At 47.4% G+C, this 21,452-nt stretch overlaps 1 protein-coding gene across 3 annotated transcripts in view; it reads left to right on the forward strand.

Moving 5' to 3' along the window:
- Positions 1–21,452, forward strand: part of arap2 (ArfGAP with RhoGAP domain, ankyrin repeat and PH domain 2) — a 185,281-nt gene that overhangs the window by 101,592 nt on the left and 62,237 nt on the right. For all 3 annotated transcript variants that reach the window (XR_006661293.1, XM_045221712.1, XM_045221713.1), the window contains exon 15: positions 38–163. Coding sequence is in view for 2 of the 3 variants with exons in the window: in XM_045221712.1 (XP_045077647.1) it covers positions 38–163 (126 nt within the window). In the remaining variant the exon portion in view is untranslated. The remainder of the gene's footprint in view (positions 1–37; positions 164–21,452) is intronic.

The following is a 21,452-nucleotide window of genomic DNA, read 5'->3' on the forward strand; positions in this document are numbered from 1 at the left end:
GTATAGGCTCAGTGTCTCTCTTTGTGTCTCTGTGTAGATTTCCCCAAGTTGGAGTCATCCTCAGAGACCAGTTTTCCGTCTGATGCTCCATCCTTCATGGACGGCTTCCTCTACTGCTCCGCCGGCCTCGCCAAGGCCACTCTGGACAGGAGAGGCAGAGACGGTGAGTGGACCAACGCAACACTGACCTCCAGTCAGCTAATCAATCAGTCAATCAGTCAGTCAGTAACTCCAACTGGCAGTTAGTCAAACGTGTGGTCAGAGACACCATGGCAATCGATAAATTGATGTCAAGTCGGTCAGTCAATCAATCTTGTCAAATTGAGAATCAATACGTCTGTAAATCAAATAGCCTATCGGAACAATCATTATCCAGTCAATCAAATGTACTCTTTGTTGGGTCCTTAAATAATCAGTTAGAGAGAGAGAGTTCCTAGAAGGCCGAACCCAGCTTTCTCCCCAAAGGCTTCTAATAGCAAGGTCCTTGTTGATGCAAAGTAGCATGGTTGAGAAACCGTTAGGTATCAAACCCTACATATGCCCTTTAGCAGACAATTGTTATCCAAAGCTACTTAGTCATGTGTGCATACTTTTTTTTTTTACATACGGGCTGTCCCGGGAATCGAACCCACCGTCCTGGCGTTGCAAGTGCCATGCTCTAACAACTGAGCTACAGAGGACCAAACTCAATACAACGTCCATCCAGTAGATGGCACCATCTATAACTGTCTACAAAATGACCTAAAACTCCCAACCGATCCCCTTGCTCCCCTGCTTCTCATCCGAGGTTGTTGAAAACTTTTAAATCAGGCTATTTTCCAAACTCGGCTGCACCTCCTGCACCTGTTAGCCGTCCTCCCCATCCTCCCACATTCCTCCCCATGCCTCCTATCCAACATCTGGAGCTGTGGCCCCCGGGGTAATCAAGAAGATGGAGCCAGGTTTGGATGGCCCTCCTGGGACGGAAGTGATAGGGGGAGGGGGGTTACATGGCACTCTATCTTCTACTGGCTGGATCTCCTTCCTCCGGAGAGGGGAGTATACAGTACATTCAGAAAGTATTCAGACCCCTTGACTTTTTCAACATTTTGTCACGTTAAAGCCTCATCAGTCTACACACAATACCCCATAATGACAAAGCAAAAACAGGTTTTTATACATTTTTGCAAATGTATAAAAAATTAAAAACTGATATATCACATTTACATAAGTATTCAGACCCTTTACTCAGTACTTTGTTGAAGCACCTTAGGCAGCGATTACAGCCTCGAGTCTTCTACAAGCTTGGCACACCTGTGTTTGGGAAGTTTCTCCCATTCTTCTCTGCAGATCCTCTCAAGCTCTGTCAGGTTGGAAGGGGAGTGTCGCTGCACAGCTATTTTCAGGTCTCTCCAGGGATGTTCGATCGGCTTCAAGTCCGGGCTCTGGCTGGGCCACTCAAGAACATTCAGAGACTTGTCCCGAAGCTACTCCTGCGTTGTCTTGGCTGTGTGCTTAGGGTCGTTGTTCTGTTAGAAGGTGAACATTCGCCCCAGTCCGAGGTCCTGTGCGCTCTGGAGCAGATTTTCAACAAGGATCTCTCTGTACTTTGCTCTAGTTAGCAACTTCCTCAAAACTGCATGCAGAGACATAAAAATGGTATCCATGAGTTCATATCCCAAAGTAGGAACTGTAGCAAGTGGCTATTGAAAAAGGTCAAAGGGGCTGGCTTAAACTATGCCTTTCAACTTCTCAAATCAGGAAGAGGAAATGCTGCCTGCATGGGTCTTTGTGAGAGGAAGTGAAGATATGTTTTAGTGTAGTGTACTCCTGGATGTCTTTAGAGCTTCTCAGGTTAATGGTTTAATTGTCTAATAGACACACAAACAAACACTCACTCTCTCACACACACACACACACAATCACTCACCCACTCACCCACTCACCCACTCACCCACTCACCCATGGCTTGATGGTTTTATACACCACAGCTCTTTATAATGCGATGGTGGTTTAGTAAATGAACATTGAGTAGCTGTCACGGTTAACTAAGCCAGAACCCAGAAGCAGACCAGGACAAGGTACGTGGAGACAAAGGTGAGTGTTTATTAATAGATTCCGAGTGAGGCTGAATAATCCAGGGAACAGAGCGGGTGGCGTGGATGGGTTGTTGAGGGTGCAGTGGTTGGTCCGGTACTGGCTCGGCAGCCGCCGACCATCAGGCAGAGGTTGGGTGAAGGTTCCGGGTGAGAGACTGCAGACAGAACAAAACGGAGGTCAGTACACAGCAAGTCAAAAAGGTGCAAAACAACAAAACTAACACTAATGGCTCAGAGACTGATACGCTGACAAACATACTGTTCATGGCTAACGATCCGGCAGGAACTGGATGTTGGGCCAGAGCCTAAGAAGGGTGATGATCAGGACCAGGTGTGCAGATTGCTGATGGGATGCAGGTGCGGAAAACAAGAGCGCTCCCCGGAGCGTTCCCGAACCCTCGGGAAACTGGAGATTACGAACAGGAACACTAGTCACCAGACAGGACCCGACTCAGACAGCCGGGATCGTCACAGTACCCCCTCCGACGAACGCCACCGGGCGGACTCCCGGAGCGCCAGGATGGAGGCGGTAGAAGTCACTGATGAGGTCCGCATCTAGGACCTGTCGCCGCGGAATCCAACTCCTCTCTTCAGGGCCATACCCCTCCCAGTCCACGAGATACTGGAAACCCCGGCCCCGCCGTCTGGAATCCATGATGCGACGCACCGTGTAGGCAGGACCACCTCCGATCATCCGAGGAGGAGGAGGAGGAGGCGGAGGAGGCAACAGAGGACTGAGGAAGACAGGCTTGAGGCAGGAGACATGAAAGGTGGGATGGACTCTGAGCGTCCTAGGTAGTTTGAGTCGAACTGCCACTGGATTGATCACCTTCTCCACCACAAACGGACCAATGAACTTCGGTAACAACTTCCTAGACTCAGTCCGTAACGGAAGATCCCGTGTGGCCAACCAAACCCTATCTCCGATGGTATAGGTGGGAGCGGGGATCCGGCGACGATTCGCCTGGAGCTGATACCGGTCCGAAACTCTAAGGAGTGCCTTTCTGGCCCGATGCCAGGTCCGGTGGCAACGACGAATATGGGCCTGAACAGAAGGCACCGAGAGCTCCTTCTCCTGAGAAGGAAACAGGGGAGGTTGGTAGCCATACAGGCACTGGAAGGGAGACATCCCAGTGGCAGATGTAGGAAGAGTATTGTGGGCATACTCAACCCAAGGCAACTGAGAGACCCAGGAGGTGGGGTTGGAAGAGACCAGACAGCGTAGCGTGGATTCCATCTTCTGGTTGGCTCTCTCCGCCTGACCATTGGATTGGGGGTGAAAACCAGATGTGAGACTGACTGTAGCTCCAATGGCCAAACAGAAGGACTTCCAGACAGCAGAGGTAAACTGAGGGCCACGGTCGGGAAACGATATCACTGGGCAAACCGTGGACCCTGAAAACCTCCCCTAACCAGGATCTCGGACGTCTCCGAGGCAGAGGGAAGCTTGGCAATAGGCACAAAGTGGGCGAACTTGCTGAATCTGTCCACGATAGTCAGAACGACCGTGTTCCCCTCAGAAGCGGGCAACCCAGTGACGAAGTCCAGGGCCAGATGCGACCATGGTCGCCGGGGAATAGGAAGGGGGTGAAGTAGTCCAGAGCTGGGCCGATTGGTACTCTTATTCTGCGCACACACTGGACAGGCAGCAACAAAACCCCGAGTATCCTCGGCCATGGCAGGCCACCAAAAACGTCTGCGAAGAAACGCCATTGTCCGAGCCACGCCAGGGTGACAAGCCATCTTGCTGGCGTGGGACCATTTGAGGACAGCAGGACGAACCGACTCAGGCACAAACAACCGACCGGGTGGACCGTTACCGGGACCGGGCTGAGTCCGAAGGGCCGCCAGCACCTCCTCCTCAATCTTCCACATAACTGCTCCCACGACGCAGTTCCGGGGAGGATTGTCTCGGTCTTGGACCCACTCTCCTCCGTCTTGGAGAACATCCGGGACAAGGCGTCCGCCTTGCCGTTCTTAGATCCAGGTCGGAACGTCAGGGAAAAACTTGAATCGTCCGAAAAACAACGCCCACCTGGCCTGACGGGAGTTGAGACGTTTAGCCGATTGCACGTAAGCAAGATTCTTGTGGTCAGTCCAGACAATAAACGGTTGCTCCGCCCTCCAACCAGTGGCGCCACTCCTCCAAGGCAAGTTTCACCGCGAGAAGCTCCCGGTTACCCACATCGTAATTCCTCTCCGCAGGCGAAAGGCGCGAGAGTAGTAGGCGCAGGGATGGAGTTTACTGTCCGTGGAGCATCGCTGCGACAGGATGGCGCCAACTCCCACATCAGACGCGTCCACTTCAACGACGAACTGACGGGCCGTGTCCGGTTGAGAGAGAATCGGTGCGTTGGTGAATCGCCTCTTCAAATCCAGAAACGCACGATCCGCCTCCGGATTCCACTTGACGATCCTGATACTGGAAGTCAAGGCAGTTAATGGAGCGGCCACACGGCTGTAATCCCGGATGAATCTGCGGTAGAAATTCGCAAACCCCAAAAATCTCTGGAGCTGCAATCTCGTACCGGGCTGGGCCCATTCCAGAACCGCTCTAACCTTCTCCTGGTCCATCCTAATCTCTCCCCTGGAGATGATGTACCCGAGAAAGGATGTCGTGTGGGCGTGAAACTCGCACTTCTCGGCCTTCACGAACAGGCGATTCTCCAACAATCGCTGCAGAACCTGCCGGACATGCTGGACGTGGTCGGAAGGTTCCTTCGAGAAGATCAGAATGTCATCCAGGTAAACAAACACAAAGAGACCGATCATATCTCTCAGGACGTCGTTCACCATACTCTGGAATACCGCTGGAGCATTGGTCAGTCCAAACGGCATCACCTGATACTCGAAGTGACCCATCGGTGTATTGAAACCCGTCAACCACTCGTCCCCTCTCTGATCCGGACCAGGTGATACGCATTGCGTAGGTCTAGCTTGGTGAACACCGTAGCACCCTGTAAGGAGTCGAAGGCAGCACTCATCAAGGGCAGGGGATACTTGTTCTTGACCGTGATGTCATTCAACCCCCCGATAATCAATACACGGTCGAAGAGAGCCAACCTTCTTACCCACAAAGAAGAATCCAGCCCCCAGGGGTGATGACGAGGGACGAACGAGACCAGCAGCTAGGGACTCCTTGATGTAGGTCTCCAACGCCTCACGTTCAGGTCGGGAGATACTGTATAACCTTCCCTTGGGGTAGACAGCTCCAGGAACCAGGTTGATGGCACAATCATATGGTCGGTGGGGAGGGAGTGACAGAGCCTTCTGCTTACTGAAAACTTCCCCCAAATCGTGATATGTCTCGGGAACCAGGGACAAATCTAGGGGTTTAGCCTCAATCACCTGACTGGGAACCGAATGGGGGCAGGCAGTCTTGAGACAGTTAGCATGACAATCAAGGCTCCAACTCGTTACCTTGCCCGTCACCCAATCGAACGTGGGATTGTGTTCCTTCAGCCAGGGGTATCCAAGGACCAGAGGAACATGGGAAGACGGCAGAATGAAGAATGAAATCATCTCAGAATGATTCCCGACAACCGCATCTTAACCGGTTCAGTCCTCATCGTGATACGTGCCAGACTACTGCCGTTCAGAGTGGTCGCTTCAATGGCTTCCGGCAATTGCTCCTTGGAAAGCCCCAGCTGTTCCACCAACTTCGGCATCAAGAAAGCTTCCATCGGCACCTGAATCGATAAAAGCGTTAAGCGCTAAGCTCTGATTCCTGTTCACAAGGGTAGCCGGGAAACGGGGTCTGACAGAGGTACTGAGAGGTTGAAACTGGCTCGCTAAAAGTCCTCCCAACTTTAGCGAGCCGGGCAGTTTGACGACCGCCGGGAACAAGTGGAGATGTAATGTCCCGAGCTACCACAGTAGAGGCAGCAGTTGGTCTTACGTCTATGTTGACGCTCCTCCTTGGTTAACCCGTGCCGCCCCACTTGCATGGGTTCAGAATCGGGAGAGAGGACCTCTCCACTAATCCATTGTGGTGGAGAATGATCGACGTGTTCTGGTCCACCACCCGACCCGACTGGGAACTGAGAAGCTGATCGATTGGACGGACCCCATTGCTTCTCCCTCCTTCGCTCTCGGACTCGATTATCCACCCGAATAGACAAAGCTACCAAGCTGTCCAGGTCACTAGGCTCGGATAGGAGATCAACTCATCCTTGAGCTGCTCCGACAGACCCTGGTAAAAGGCCGCTTGCAGAGACTCCTCGTTCCACCCACTCTCCACAGCCAACGTCTTGAACTCGATCACGAAGTCGGCCACGCTGCGAGTTCCTTGGCGAGCGAAAACAGGTGCCTAGCTGCGTCCCTCCCTCGGACGGAATGGTCGAAGAGCTTCCTCATCTCGGCCGTGAACCCCTGGTATGAAGCCATGCAGGGATCCTGTCGTTCCCAAACGGCTGAAGCCCACTCCAGCGCTCGACCACGCAGCAACTCAATCACAAAGGCTATCCTAGCCTTGTCTGTGGCATAAGAGTATGGCTGTAGATCGAACACTAGTCCACACTGCATAAGGAAGGAACGGCATCTTCCCAGCTCCCCCTCATACTTATCCGGCGTCGGAACCTTGGGCTCACGGATGGACACAGCTTCAGAAGCGGCAGGCGAGATGGGTGAAACCGGTAGTGGATCCTCCACCGGACACTTGCGTTGGTTCTGGACCTCCGTCAGACCGGTAGAAAGGTTCCGAACTGACAACGCGATCTCCTGTAGTACCATGCTATGATGGCCCAACATCTTCTCCTGCTGGGTAATAGCATGGCGAACAGAGTCCAGGTCCGCTGGGTTCATTACTGGCCGGATCGTTCTGTCACGGTTAACTAAGCCAGAACCCAGAAGCAGACCAGGACAAGGTACGTGGAGACAAAGGTGAGTGTTTATTAATAGATTCAGTGAGGCTGAATAATCCAGGGAACAGAGCGGGTGGCGTGGATGGGTTGTTGAGGGTGCAGTGGTTGGTCCGGTACTGGCTCGGCAGCCGCCGACCATCAGGCAGAGGTTGGGTGAAGGTTCCGGGTGAGAGACTGCAGACAGAACAAAACGGAGGTCAGTACACAGCAAGTCAAAAAGGTGCAAAACAACAAAACTAACACTAATGGCTCAGAGACTGATACGCTGACAAACATACTGTTCATGGCTAACGATCCGGCAGGAACTGGATGTTGGGCCAGAGCCTAAGAAGGGTGATGATCAGGACCAGGTGTGCAGATTGCTGATGGGATGCAGGTGCGGAAAACAAGAGCGCTCCCCGGAGCGTTCCCGAACCCTCGGGAAACTGGAGATTACGAACAGGAACACTAGTCACCAGACAGGACCCGACTCAGACAGCCGGGATCGTCACAGTAGCGGTGGGAACGACTTTTAAGCAGAGAAGCTTTTGGTTTCAAATCAAATTAAATGTTATTTGTCACATACACGTGTTTTAGCAGATGTTATTGCGGGGTGTAGCGAAATGCTTGTGCTTCTAGCTCCGACAGTGCAGTAATATCTAGCAAGTAATATCTAACAATTTCACAACATACAGTGGGTTGCGAAAGTATTCACCCCACTTGGCATTTTTCCTATTTTGTTGCCTTACAACCTGGAATTAAAATTGATTTTTTGGGGGGGTTTGTATCATTTGATTTACACAACATGCCTACCACTTTGAAGATGTAAAATATATTATTTTTTTGTGAAACAAACAAGAAATAAGAGCGTGCATAACTATTCACCCCCCCCAAAGTCAATACTTTGTAGAGCCACCTTTTGCGGCAATTACAGTTGCAAGTCTCTTGGTGTATATCTCTATAAGCTTGGCACATCTAGCCACTGGGATTTTTGCCCATTCTTCAAGGCAAAACTGTTCCAGCTCCTTCAATTTGGATGGGTTCCGCTGGTGTACAGCAATCTTTAAGTCATACCACAGATTCTCAATTGGATTGAGGTCTGGGCTTTGACTAGGCCATTCCAAGACATTTAAATGTTTCCCCTTAAACCACTCGAGTGTTGCTTTAGCAGTATGCTTACAGTCATTGTCCTGCTGGAAGGTGTACCTCCGTCCCAGTCTCAAATCTCTGGAAGACTGAAACAGGTTTCCCTCAAGAATTTCCCTGTATTTAGTGCCATCCATCATTCCTTCAATTCTGACCAGTTTCCCACTCCCTGCCGATGGAAAAAATAAATCATTTTGGGGATGGTATTCTCGGGGTGATGAGAGGTGTTGGGTTTGCACCAGACATAGCGTTTTCCTTGATAGCCAAAAAGCTCAATTTAAGTCTCATCTGACCAGAGTACCTTCTTCCATATGTTTGGGGAGTCTTCCACATGCCTTTTGGCGAACACCAAACGTGTTTGCTTATTTTGTTCTTTAAGCAATGGCTTTTTTCTGGCCATTCTTCCATAAAGCTCAGCTCTGTGGAGTGTAAGGCTTAAAGTGGTCCTATGGACATATACTCCAATCTCTGCTGTGGAGCTTTGCAGCTCCTTCAGGGTTATCTTTGGTCTCATTGTTGCCTCTCTGATTAATGCCCTCCTTGCCTGGTATGTGAGTTTTGGTGGGCGGCCTCTCTTGGCAGGTTTGTTGTGGTGCCATATTCTTTCCATTTTTTTATAGTGGATTTAATGGTGCTCCGTGGGATGTTCAAAGTTTCGGATATTTTTTATAACCCAACCCTGATCTGTACTTCTCCACAACTTTGTCCCTGACCTGTTTGGAGAGCTCCTTGGTCTTCATGGTGCCGCTTGCTTGATGGTGTTGCAGACTCTGGGACCTTTCAGAACAGGTGTATATATACTGAGATCATGTGACACTTAGATTGCACACAGGTGGACTTTATTTAACTAATTATGTGACTTCTAAAGGTAATTGGTTGCACCAGATCTTATTTAGGGGCCTCATAGAAAAGGGGGTGAATACATATGCACACACCTATTTTCTGTTATTTATTTTTTAGAATATTTTGAAACAAGTATTTTTTTTTTCATTTTGCTTCACCAATTTGGACTAATTTGTGTATGTCCATTACATGAAATCCAAATAAAAATCCATTTAAATTACAGGTTGTAATGCAACAAAATAGGAAAAACGCCAAGGGGGATGAATATTTTTGCAAGGCACTGTATACCCAATACACACAAATCTAAGTAAGGAATGGAATTAGTAATATATACATATATGGACGAGCAATGACAGAGTCACATGGACTAAGATACATTATAATAGTATAGAGTACAGTATATTCATATGAGATGAGTAATGCAAGATATGTAAACATTATTAAAGTGACTAGTGTTCCATTTCTTGAAGTAGCCAGTGATTTCAATAGGCAGCAGCAGCCTCTAATGTGCTAGTGATGGCTATTTAACAGTCTGATGGCCTATAGATAGAAGCTGTTTTTCATTCTCTCGGTCACAGCTTTGATGCACCTGTACTGACCTCGCCTTCTGGAAGAGAGTGGGGTGAACAGGCAGTGGCTCGGGTATTGATGTCATTAATGATCTTCTTGTCCTTCCTGTGACATCGGGTGCTGTATGTGTCCTGGAAGGCGGGTAGTTTTATCCCCGGTAATGCGTTCGGCAGACCGCCCCATCCTCTGGAGAGCCCTGCGGTTGCGGGCGGTGCAGTTGCCGTACCAGGTGGTGATACAACCCGACAGGATGTTCTCAATTGTGCATCTGTAAAAGTTTGTGAGGGTTTTAGGTGCCAAGCCAAATTTCTTCAGCCTCCTGAGGCTCTCTTGCGCCTTCTTCACCACACTGTCTGCGTGGGTGGACCATTTTCGTTTGTCAGTGATGTGTACGCCAAGGAACTTGAAGCTTTCCACCTTCTCCACTGGGGTCCCGTCGATATGGATGGGGGGGTGCACCCTCTGCTGTTCCCTGAAGTCCATGATCATCTCCTTTGTTTTGTTGACGTTGAGTGAGAGGTTATTTTCCTGGCACCAAACCCCCAGAGCCCTCACTTCCTCCCTGTAGGCCGTCTCGTCATTGTTGGTAATCAAGCCTACTATTGTTGTGTCGTCTGCAAACTTGATTGATTGAGTTGGAGGCGTGCTTGGCCACGCAGTCATGAGTGAACAGGGAGTACAGGAGGGGGCTGAGTACGCACCCTTGTGGGCCCCAGTGTTGAGGATCAGCGAAGTGGAGATGTTGTTTGCTACCTTCACCACCTGGGGGGCGGCCCGTCAGGAAGTCCAGGACCCAGTTGCACAGGGCGGGGTTCAGACCCAGGGCCTCGAGCCTAATGATGAGCTTGGAGGGTACTATGGTGTTGAATGCTGAGCTATAGTCAATGAACATCATTCTTACATAGGTATTCCTCTTGTCCAGATGGGATAGGGCAGTGTGCAGTGTGATGGTGATTATATATTTTTTGGATCTAACGGGGCGGTAAGCAAATTGAAGTGTGTCTAGGGTGACAGGTAAGGTAGAGGTGATATGATCCTTGACTAGTCTCTCAAAGCACTTCATGATGACAGGAGTGCTACGGGGCGATAGTCATTTAGTTCAGTTACCTTTGCTTTTTTGGGTACAGGAACAATGGTGGCAATCTTGAAGCATGTGGGGACAGCAGACTGGGATAGGGAGAGATTGAATATGTCCGTAAACACACCAGCCAGCTGGTCTGCGCATGCTATGAGGACGTGGCTAGGGATGCCGTCTGGGCCGGGGGGGTTAACATGCTTAAATGTCTTACTCACGTCGGCCACGGAGAAGGAGAGCCCACAGTCCTTGGTAGTGGGCGGCGTCGGTGGCACTGTGTTATCCTCAAAGTGAGCGAAGAAGGTGTTTAGCTTGTCCGGAATTGAGACGTCAGTGTCGGCGACGTGGCTGGTTTTCCTTTTGCAGTCCGTGATGGTCTGTAGACCCTGCCACATACGTCTTGTGTCTGAGCCGTTGAATTGCGACTCCACTTTATCTCTGTATTTATGTTTTGCAAGTTTAATTGCCTTGCGGAGTGAGTAGCTACACTGTTTGTATTCTGCCATATTCCCAGTCACCTTGCCATGGTTGAATGCGGTGGTTTACGCTTTCAGTTTTGCGCGAATGCTGCCTTCTATCCACGGTTTCTGGTTAGGGTAGGTTTTAATAGTCACAGTGGGCACAACATCTCCTATACACTTCCTGATAAACTCAGTCACCGTTTCAGTGTATTCGTCTAAATTATTTTCTCAAGATACCCGGAACATATCCCAGTCCGCGTGATCAAAACAATCTTGAAGATTGGATTCCGATTGGTCAGACCAGCATTGAATAGTCCTTAGCACGCGTACTTCCTGTTTGAGTTTCTGCCTATAGGAAGGGAGGAGCAAAATGGAGTCGTGGTCAGATTTGCCGAAAGGAAGGCGGGGGAGGACCTTATAACCATCCCGGAAGTTCAAATAGCAATGGTCGAGAATTTTAGCAGCCCGAGTACAACAATCGATATGTTAATAGAACTTTGGCAGCCTAATCCTCAAATGTGCATTGTTAAAATCCCCGGCTACAGTAAATGCAGCCTCAGGATATGTTGTTTCCAGTGAAGTTCTTTGAGGGCCGTCGTGGTATCGGCTTGAGGGGGGATATATATGGCCGTGACTATAACCGAATAAAATTTTGTTTTGGGTCAGCCGCTGGAATCAGTTCAGTTGCCCTGGGGAGAGCAAACAAAGGATCTGCTTCGGAAAGTTGATGTGAGCTATATTGAGCAGACGGGGGTCAGACATTTATTTGGAGATACAATTCGGGGAAATATGGTTGGGTTGTACCAGAGACATACTTTGGACACAATATGCCATGAATCCCTTCTTCATTTGATGGTGAATGGTAGGTTGTTTGTGTAAATGTAAGGTATTTACAGGTAACTACTGAGGTGAATGGTCGGTTGTTTTGTGTTCAATGCATGGTATTTACAGGTAACTACTGAGGTGAATGGTCGGTTGTGTGTGTTAAATTCAAGGTATTTACAGGTAACTACTCAACACATAACAACCTTCATCCTTGTGGTGATTGGTTCAGTGTAGGGGTAGACAGGAAACCCAGTCCCCTGGAGCGTTACAGTCTTACCATGACTAGATGTGGGAATGACTCTGCCTCCTCTACTCCCAGTCAGGAGTGGGAGGATGAAGGGAAGGAGGAAGAGAGGAAGTAACTGCCTGAAAGTGTGAGTGGCAGAAGTGAAACGACACCTCTAATTCATTAGTTTGTCTTTTCCTCTTAATTGCTTCTGTCTACTCTACTGTCTGCCACAGTGTATCAGAGAGCTCTACTGTCGGCTGTCTCAGAGAGCGCTTCTCTCTACTGTCTGCCGTCTCAGAGCTCTTCTGTCTGCTGTCTGCCGTCTCAGAGCTCTTCTCTCTACTGTCTGCCGTCTCAGAGCTCTTCTGTCTGCTGTCTGCCGTCTCAGAGAGCTCTTCTCTCTGCTGTCTGCCGTCTCAGAGCTCTTCTCTCTGCTGTCTGCCGTCTCAGAGCTCTTCTGTCTGCTGTCTGCCGTCTCAGAGCTCTTCTGTCTGCTGTCTGCCGTCTCAGAGCTCTTCTGTCTGCAGTCTCAGAGCTCTTCTCTCTGCTGTCTGCCGTCTCAGAGCTCTTCTCTCTAATGTCTGCCGTCTTCTGAGAGCCCTTCTCTCTACTGTCTGCCGTCTCAGAGCCCTTCTCTCTACTGTCTGCCGTCTCAGAGCTCTTCTCTCTGCTGTCTGCCGTCTCAGAGCTCTTCTCTCTGCTGTCTGCCGTCTCAGAGCTCTTCACACTTCCAGTCAGATGCAAATTTATTTAATTGTAGCTGAGCTTTCGGTCAGTCGACCTTCATCAGAGCATGTGAAAGGTGACATTGGTTTTTCTACTGCTACATAACCAAGGTCAAAATGAAACAGAACATTTGTGACTACATTTCCCAATTGAATCTTATGTTCCAGGTCCCAGATTGGCTTTTTTGTCCATTTTATAAAAGTACAGACATAAAGCTTCAAAATGGTATATCATACACTGCAGTTGGGAAAAACATGAGGAAAACAAGTATTTGATACACTGCCGATTTTGCAGGTTTTCCTACTTACAAAACATGTAGAGGTCTGTAATTTTTATCATAGGTACACTTCAACTGTGAGAGACGGAATCTAAAACAAAAATCCAGAAAATCACATTGTATGATTTTTAAGTAATTAATTTGCATTTTATTGCATGACATAAGTATTTGATACATCAGAAAAGCAGAACTTAATATTTGGTACAGAAACCTTTGTTTGCAATTACAGAGATCATACGTTTCCTGTAGGTCTTGACCAGGTTTGCACACACTGCAGCAGGGATTTTGGCCCACTCCTCCATACAGACCTTCTCCAGATCCTTCAGGTTTCGGGGCTGTCGCTGGGCAATACGGACTTTCAGCTCCCTCCAAAGATTGTCGTTGTCATGCTGGAAGACCCAGCCACGACCCATCTTCAATGCTCTTACTGAGAGAAGGAGGTTGTTGGCCAAGATCTCGCGATACATGGCCCCATCCATCCTCCCCTCAATACGGTGCAGTCGTCCTGTCCCCTTTGCAGAAAAGCATCCCCAAAGAATGATGTTTCCACCTCCATGCTTCACGGTTGGGATGGTGTTCTTGGGGTTGTACTCATCCTTCTTCTTCCTCCAAACACGGCGAGTGGAGTTTAGACCAAAAAGCTCTATTTTTGTCTCATCAGACCACATGACCTTCTCCCATTCCTCCTCTGGATCATCCAGATGGTCATTGGCAAACTTCAGATGGGCCTGGACATGCGCTGGCTAAAGCAGGGGGACCTTGCGTGCGCTGCAGGATTTTAATCCATGACGGCGTAGTGTGTTACTAATGGTTTTCTTTGAGACTGTGGTCCCAGCTCTCTTCAGGTCATTGACCAGGTCCTGCCGTGTAGTTCTGGGCTGATCCCTCACCTTCCTCATGATCATTGATGCCCCACGAGGTGAGATCTTGCATGGAGCCCCAGACCGAGGGTGATTGACCATCATCTTGAACTTCTTCCATTTTCTAATAATTGCACCAATAGTTGTTGCCTTCTCACCAAGCTGCTTGCCTATTGTCCTGTAGCCCATCCCAGCCTTGTGCAGGTCTACAATTTTATCCCTGATGTCCTTACACAGCTCTCTGGTCTTGGCCATTGTGGAGAGGTTGGAGTCTGTTTGATTGAGTGTGTGGACAGGTGTCTTTTATACAGGTAATGAGTTCAAACAGGTGCAGTTATTGCAGGTAATGAGTGGAGAACAGGAGGGCTTCTTAAAGAAAAACTAACAGGTCTGTGAGAGCCGGAATTCTTACTGGTTGGTAGGTGATCAAATACTTACGTCATGCAATAAAATACTAATGAATTACTTTAAAAATCATACAATGTGATTTTCTGGATTTATTTTGTTTTAGATTCCGTCTCTCACAGTTGAAGTGTACCTATGATAAAAATTACAGACCTCTACATGCTTTGTAAGTAGGAAAACCTGCAAAATTGGCAGTGTATCAAATACTTGTTCTCCCCACTGTATTTGCCTCTGATTTTAAATGTCTGTTCCATTCAAAGGGACTTTTAAAGAATTTCCGGCTCAGATTAACATAGATAAATTATGTCTTTGTTCTTAGATATTATGAAGGTTGAAGCCATTGTTCAGTTTAGGCTATTGATGTTGAATGATTGTTAATAGGCTACTTAAAAAATAATAAAACAACTTTACTTTTTAATTAGTCATTTCATTACTTAAATGTATTTCTGTCCCAAATACTTTAATAAAATCAGCTTGCCTACTCAAAAAATATGTGAGGGTCATAGTACATTTCCCTATTCCCTTTAACACAGTGTTCCATGGCTAAAAAATGTATAGGATTAAAAAATCCAAAATGGCTCCCTGTTCTCCATGTAATGAAATGGGCCCTGGTCAAAAGTAGTGCACCATATAGTGTATAGGGTGCCGTTCCGGATGCACCCTAGGCCTGTTGTTCTTAACTGTGGGAGGGGTGGATAGTGTCTTCTTCTCTGTCTCCTCTCCTAATGCAATGAAGAGTGGTTCCAGCATGTTCTCTACCAGCACAGACAGATCGTTCAGACCCCTAAGATTTCGCTATTTCCATTTTCAGCCCAACTGACATGCTGTCTAGCAGATGTCTTCATCGCAATACATTTGATTCTGACGGTGGAAAGAGAGGAGGATGCAGAGAGGGGGATGGAGTGAGGATGGAGAGAGGGGGATGGAGTGAGGATGGAGAGGGGGATGGGTGAGGATGGAGAGAGGGGGATGGAGTGAGGATGGAGAGAGGGGGATGGAGTGAGGATGGAGAGAGGGGGATGGAGTGAGGATGCAGAGAGGGGGATGGAGTGAGGATGGAGAGAGGGGGATGGAGTGAGGATGGAGAGAGGGGGATGGAGTGAGGATGGAGAGAGGGGGATGGAGTGAGGATGGAGAGAGGGGGATGGAGTGAGGATGCAGAGAGGGGGATGGAGTGAGGATGGAGAGAGGGGGATGGAGTGAGGATGGAGAGAGTGGGAGGAGATGAGGATGGAGAGAGGGGGATGGAGTGAGGATGGAGAGAGGGGGATGGAGTGAGGATGGAGAGAGGGGGATGGAGTGAGGATGCAGAGAGGGGGATGGAGTGAGGATGGAGAGAGGGGGATGGAGTGAGGATGGAGAGAGGGGGATGGAGTGAGGATGGAGAGAGGGGGATGGAGTGAGGATGGAGAGAGGGGGATGGAGTGAGGATGGAGAGAGGGGGATGGAGTGAGGGGGATGGAGTGAGGATGGAGAGAGGGGGATGGAGTGAGGGATGGAGAGGGGGATGGAGTGAGGATGGAGAGAGAGGGGGATGGAGTGAGGATGGGAGAGGGGGATGGAGTGAGGATGGAGAGAGTGGGATGGAGGGGAGGATGGAGAGAGTGGGATGGAGTGAGGATGGAGAGAGGGGGAGGAAAGAGGATGGAGAGAGGGGGATGGAGTGAGGATGGAGAGAGGGGGATGGAGTGAGGATGGAGAGAGGGGGATGGAGTGAGGATGGAGAGAGTGGGATGGAGTGAGGATGCAGAGAGTGGGATGGAGTGAGGATGGAGAGAGGAGGATGGAGAGAGGGGGATGGAGTGAGGATGCAGAGAGGGGGATGGAGTGAGGATGGAGAGAGTGGGATGGAGTGAGGATGCAGAGAGTGGGATGGAGTGAGGATGGAGAGAGGAGGATGGAGAGAGGGGGATGGAGTGAGGATGCAGAGAGGGGGATGGAGTGAGGATGGAGAGAGGGGGATGGAGTGAGGATGGAGAGAGGGGGATGGAGTGAGGATGGAGAGAGTGGGAGGAGGGGAGGAAAGAGGATGGCTCATTGGAGGACTGTAGTATGTTGTTTGAGTGTGGAGAAGGGTGTTTTTGCAACGTTGATTATACGTTGGTTGTGCATCTGGTGGCAGACTAAATGTTGTGTTTTAACATGAGGAAATGCACACATCTCCAAACCTACATACAAACATACAGATGTAGGATCTTAATTTGAGCCAGTTTGCTACAGTAGGAAAATAATCCTGCAGCAACAGGAAATGTGAATTATTATGTGGGTTATATTTAATGGACATTTTAATGGACATTTTTTAAATTCATTTTCCGTTAGGGCAAATCAAGTCTGACATTTTAAAATGGAAATTACAAACTTTAGAAGCCTTTTTAAACCTCATACACTACAAGTTTGCATTTCCTGCTGTGCAGTGTTCCTGCTGTGCATGTTCCAACTAATTGTTTACAAAGGAGCTAATTAATAGGAGTTTATGAATTTGTGTAGTGTGTTTTCCTTTCTTCAGATCTCTTCCTAGTCCCTCTGTTCAGTTATTGTCTAATTGATTACTTAGTTGGTCCATTGATGACTTGATTAGCCCAATCAATCTCCCTATTGTGAACACTTTCACCTTTCAGAACATTTGACAAAAGAAGAAACCAGAGACTCTAAATTGCGGATATGTGGTCCCATCCCATCCTCATTTGTCTGGAAACCGGTAATGTGGGGAGCGGGGAACTCGTTTGGCACGTGAGCTAATTTGTCTGATTTAGGCGTCAGGCGGAGGCGTTTTTCCCTAGGCTATAGCTACATTCTCTCTGGAGGTTGGTAGTGACCCCCCGTGGCGCTCGGCAAGGCTGCGGGGCTCATCGTGTGTGTGTGTGTGTGTGTGTGTGTGTGTGTGTGTGTGTGTGTGTGTGTGTGTGTGCATGGGGGGAGAACAGCTGGAGACGGACGCAGCTGCCTGATTGTAAATCAGCTTGGTATTGTTCCCTCTAGCATGCTAGCACTGTTCAGGGGCTAGAGCAGCGCCGCGCCACCCGCTAACAGTCAATGTGGAGCCTGCTGGTGGAAACAAAGAGAGAGATATTCACTTTGGTGAATGCCGACGGTGGTGAGGGTGGCAGTGGGTTTGGGTGATGTCAGTTCCTGTCAGAAGCTCTCTACGAAAAGGGAAAATCCGGCCTATTTTTTTTCTCTCTCTCTGTTTCTTACCATCCCTAGTTCAGCTGTAGTTCAAGCCCCCGGTAGTTTGTCATTCATTCACTCTGTGGAGATTTCCCCCTGTGTGCATCAAAGCAAAGCCTCGTCCCCCCGTCTCTTTCCTTTACCTTTCTCTCTCTCTCTCTCTCTCTCTCTCTCTCTCTCTCTGTCCCTCTCTCTCTCTCGCTATTAATTCAATTTCAATTTAAGGGCTTTATTGGCATGGGAAACGTATGTTAACATTGCCAAAGCAAGTGAAGTAGATGGTAAACAAAAGTGAAATAAACAATAAGTATTAACAGTAAACATTACACTCACAAATGTTCCAAAAGAATAAAAACATTTCAAATGTCATATTATGTATATATACAGTGTTGTACAATGTGCAAATAGTTAAATTACACATGAGAAAATAAATAAACATAAATATGGGTTGTATTTACAATGGTATCTGTTCTTCACTGGATGCCCTTTTCTTGTGGCAACAGGTCACAAATATTGCTGCTGTGATGGCACACTGTGGTATTTAACCCAGTAGTTGAGGGAGTTTATCAAAATTGGGTTTGTTTTCAAATTCTTTGTGGATCTCTGTAATCTGAGGGAAATATGTTTCTCTAATATGGTCATACATTTGGCAGGAGGTTAGGAAGTGCAGCTCAGTTTCCACCTCATTCTTTGGGCAGTGTGCACATAGCCTGTCTTCTCTTGAGAGCCAGGTCTGCCTACGGCGGCCTTTCTCAATAGCAAGGCTATGCTCACTGAGTATGTACATAGTCAAAGCTTTCCTTAAGTTTGGGTCAGTCACAGTGGTCAGGTATTCTGCCACTGTGTACTCTCTGTTTAGGGACAAATAGCATTCTAGTTTGCTCTGTTTAAAATATGTTTTATTTCCAATGTGTCAAGTAATTCTCTTTTTGTTTTCTCATGATTTGGTTGTTGTCCTGGGGCTCTGTGGGGTCTGTTTGTGTTTGTGAACAGAGCTCCAGGACCAGCTTACTTAGGGGACTCTTCTCCAAGTTAATCTCTCTGTAGGTGATTGTTTTGTTATGGATGGTTTGGGAATCGCTTCCTTTTAAGTGGTTATAGAATTTAACGGCTCTTTTCTGGATTTAGATAATTAGCGGGTATCTGCCTAATTCTGCTCTGCATGCATTACTTGGTGTTTTTCGTTGTACACTGAGGATATTTTTGCAGAATCTCAATTTGGTGTTTGTCCCATTTTGTGAATTATTGGTTGGTGAACGGACCTAGACCTCACAACCATAAAGGGCAATGGGTTCTATAACTGATTCAAGTATTTTTAGCTCTCTCTCTCTCTGTCCCTCTCATTTTCCCCCTTCTCTCTCTCTCTCTCTCTCTCTCTCTCTCTCTCTCTCTCTCTCTCTCTCTCTCTCTCTCTCTCTCTCTCTCTCTCTCTCTCTCTCTCTCTCTCTCTCTCTCTCTCTCTCTCTCTCTCTCTCTTCTCCCTGTCCTACCCCTCTCTCAACCTCTCTCTCTGTTCTCTCTCTTTTCTCCCTCTCTCCTCCTCTCCTCTGTTTGAAGGCCAAAAACTAGTAAGTTTACCTGTAGGCCAGTAATGAGATGATTCTCTGGAAAAACCTCCCTGATGTCTGTAGTGAGTGCATACATTTTCCATACTGGCCCTCCCCGTGGGAAACGAACCCACAACCCTGGCGTTGCAAACGCCACGCTCTACCAACTGAACTACACGGGGGCCTTTCTCTGTTTAAACTAATAATACGTGTTTCCCACCCTACATGCACCCGGGAGTTTCATTAGTCTTATAACCCATAATATCATACAATTTCATGCCATGTAACTGTTCACATGCCCACTCTAATACCTAATGATTAAAGGCCTTATTTATATGAATTAAATAATCTCTGCATCCAGGTTCAGAAACAGCATTCTTCAAAACTGCCTCTTAGGATTCATGCAGACCAACAAAACAAGGTTTACAGTTTTGTGACCGAAAGCAACTTTCATTCATGCCTGCTTTCTCGTTGTTTCTATCTCTGTATGGAAAGCCTTTATATCGCAGTTTACATGGCAGGAGGTTAGTTTAGCTATTAGATATCAACCCCAGTTCCAGAAGGAGACTGTTGTAATCTAAAAAGACATAGGAAAGGAAAGGAACACCAAACAACAAGAAAAACAAAATAAAGAAAACGTTCATCTGGTGAAGTGATAGACGTGGCATTTTGGGGTGTCCGATAATATCGTCAAGACAACGGAAGCAGTTGTCGCAGGTAGATAGAATTGGTAATGACTTTAAATACCAGCTGTCACCACAGCAACTACATGCATGGGATGGGGGTGACTTTAAGTGGGAATTCACTTCAGAGTATTATGGTAGTCGTGAGAAACAGGGATGGAGAATGGGGTCACATACCTAGCATTTTCTAAAATGTCATCTCTGGCAACTTGACGACACAGTCACTTTGGTAAGTTATTAGTGGAATGTTGTCCACAATGTCTCTCACTCAGACAACAATTACCATTGAAATGAACATTTGTAGTGTAAAAGTCAGGCAGGAAAGTGTTTGGGGGAGAACCTTTTCTCCTGTCTTTTTCATGTCGTCTATTAGAACTATATATGACTCGTCACACGCTGTTTGACGAAGTAATAGATAATTAGCATATTCTTGAGATGAAGAAAGTCGAAACTTTGGAGTTGAAAACTGTGGTGGGGGTTTGTGTGTGTGCGTGCGCATGTCTATTGGTGGCGGAACAAAAAAACAGATGGCGACGGTGACTTTGAAATCAAAAATGAGATGTTTTCATGAACTTCATGCTTGTTAAGTAAATCCTACCAGCAGACAATCATGAAAGACAATTGTGTTCTTTCAAACTTTCCAGAGATCGACTTTGTCTCGGTTCATAGAAACCTGCAGGGAGCTTAGAGTTATTTGCTATTATTAGTATACTGGATATAAGTGTGTGCCAGTGGCATACGGTGCCGTTTTAAGATTAGGGAGGACCTTCTTTTTTTATTATCATGAGCATGGCCTTATTTCTATTACAGCATGTTGGATGACTGTCATTCATATTCCATTCACCCAGTTCAATGTAACAGTGATAGGTTTAGGCTACAACACAACATTTTCCCTGTACCCATCATGAGGTTGCTACGACCTACCTTAAAATGAAAGTTTCTTAAGTAGTTGCACAGGGTCGAGAGACAAATGGGAGTAATCAAGGTGACAGACAGTGACACATTCAATGCCGCCTTGTACACTCTTGCCTGCATCTAACGTTCCGTTTTTTGCAACTAAAAACAAGTTTCTGTTGGACAAATTCAGGTAGGTCCATCCCACGTTTCGTTTCCGGATGCTTCCGTTTAAGAAATGTTTTGCAACATAATCGGCGGAGTGAATACACCCCTGATCACCCGCACACACAGTTCACTTTCATAGCAGCCAAGAGTGTGCAAAGCTCTCGTCAAAGCAAAGGGTGGCTACTTTGAAGAATTTCAAATATGAAATATATTTTGATTTATGTAACACTTTTTTGGGGTTACTACGTGATTTCATATGTGTTATTTCATAGTTTTGATGTCTTCACTATTATTCTACAATGTAGAAAATAGTACAAATAAAGAAAAACCCTTGAATGAGTAGGTGTTCTAAAACTTTTGACTGGTACTGTATATATGTGTGTGTGTGTGTGTGTGTGTGTGTGTGTGTGTGTGTGTGTGTGTGTTTCTATGTGTGTGTGTTTCTATGTGTGTGTGTGTTTCTGTGAGTGTGTGTGTGTTTCTATGTGTGTGTGTGTTTCTGTGTGTGTGTGTGTGTGTGTGTGTGTGTGTGTGTTTCTGTGTGTGTGTTTCTGTGAGTGTGTGTGTGTTTCTGTGAGTGTGTGTGTTTCTCTGTGTGTGTGTGTGTGTGTGTTTCTGTGTGTGTGTGTTTCTGTGTGTGTGTGTTTCTGTGTGTG

This window comes from Coregonus clupeaformis, chromosome 8, assembly GCF_020615455.1.
Source record: "Coregonus clupeaformis isolate EN_2021a chromosome 8, ASM2061545v1, whole genome shotgun sequence".
Taxonomy (NCBI): Eukaryota; Metazoa; Chordata; class Actinopteri; order Salmoniformes; family Salmonidae; genus Coregonus; species Coregonus clupeaformis.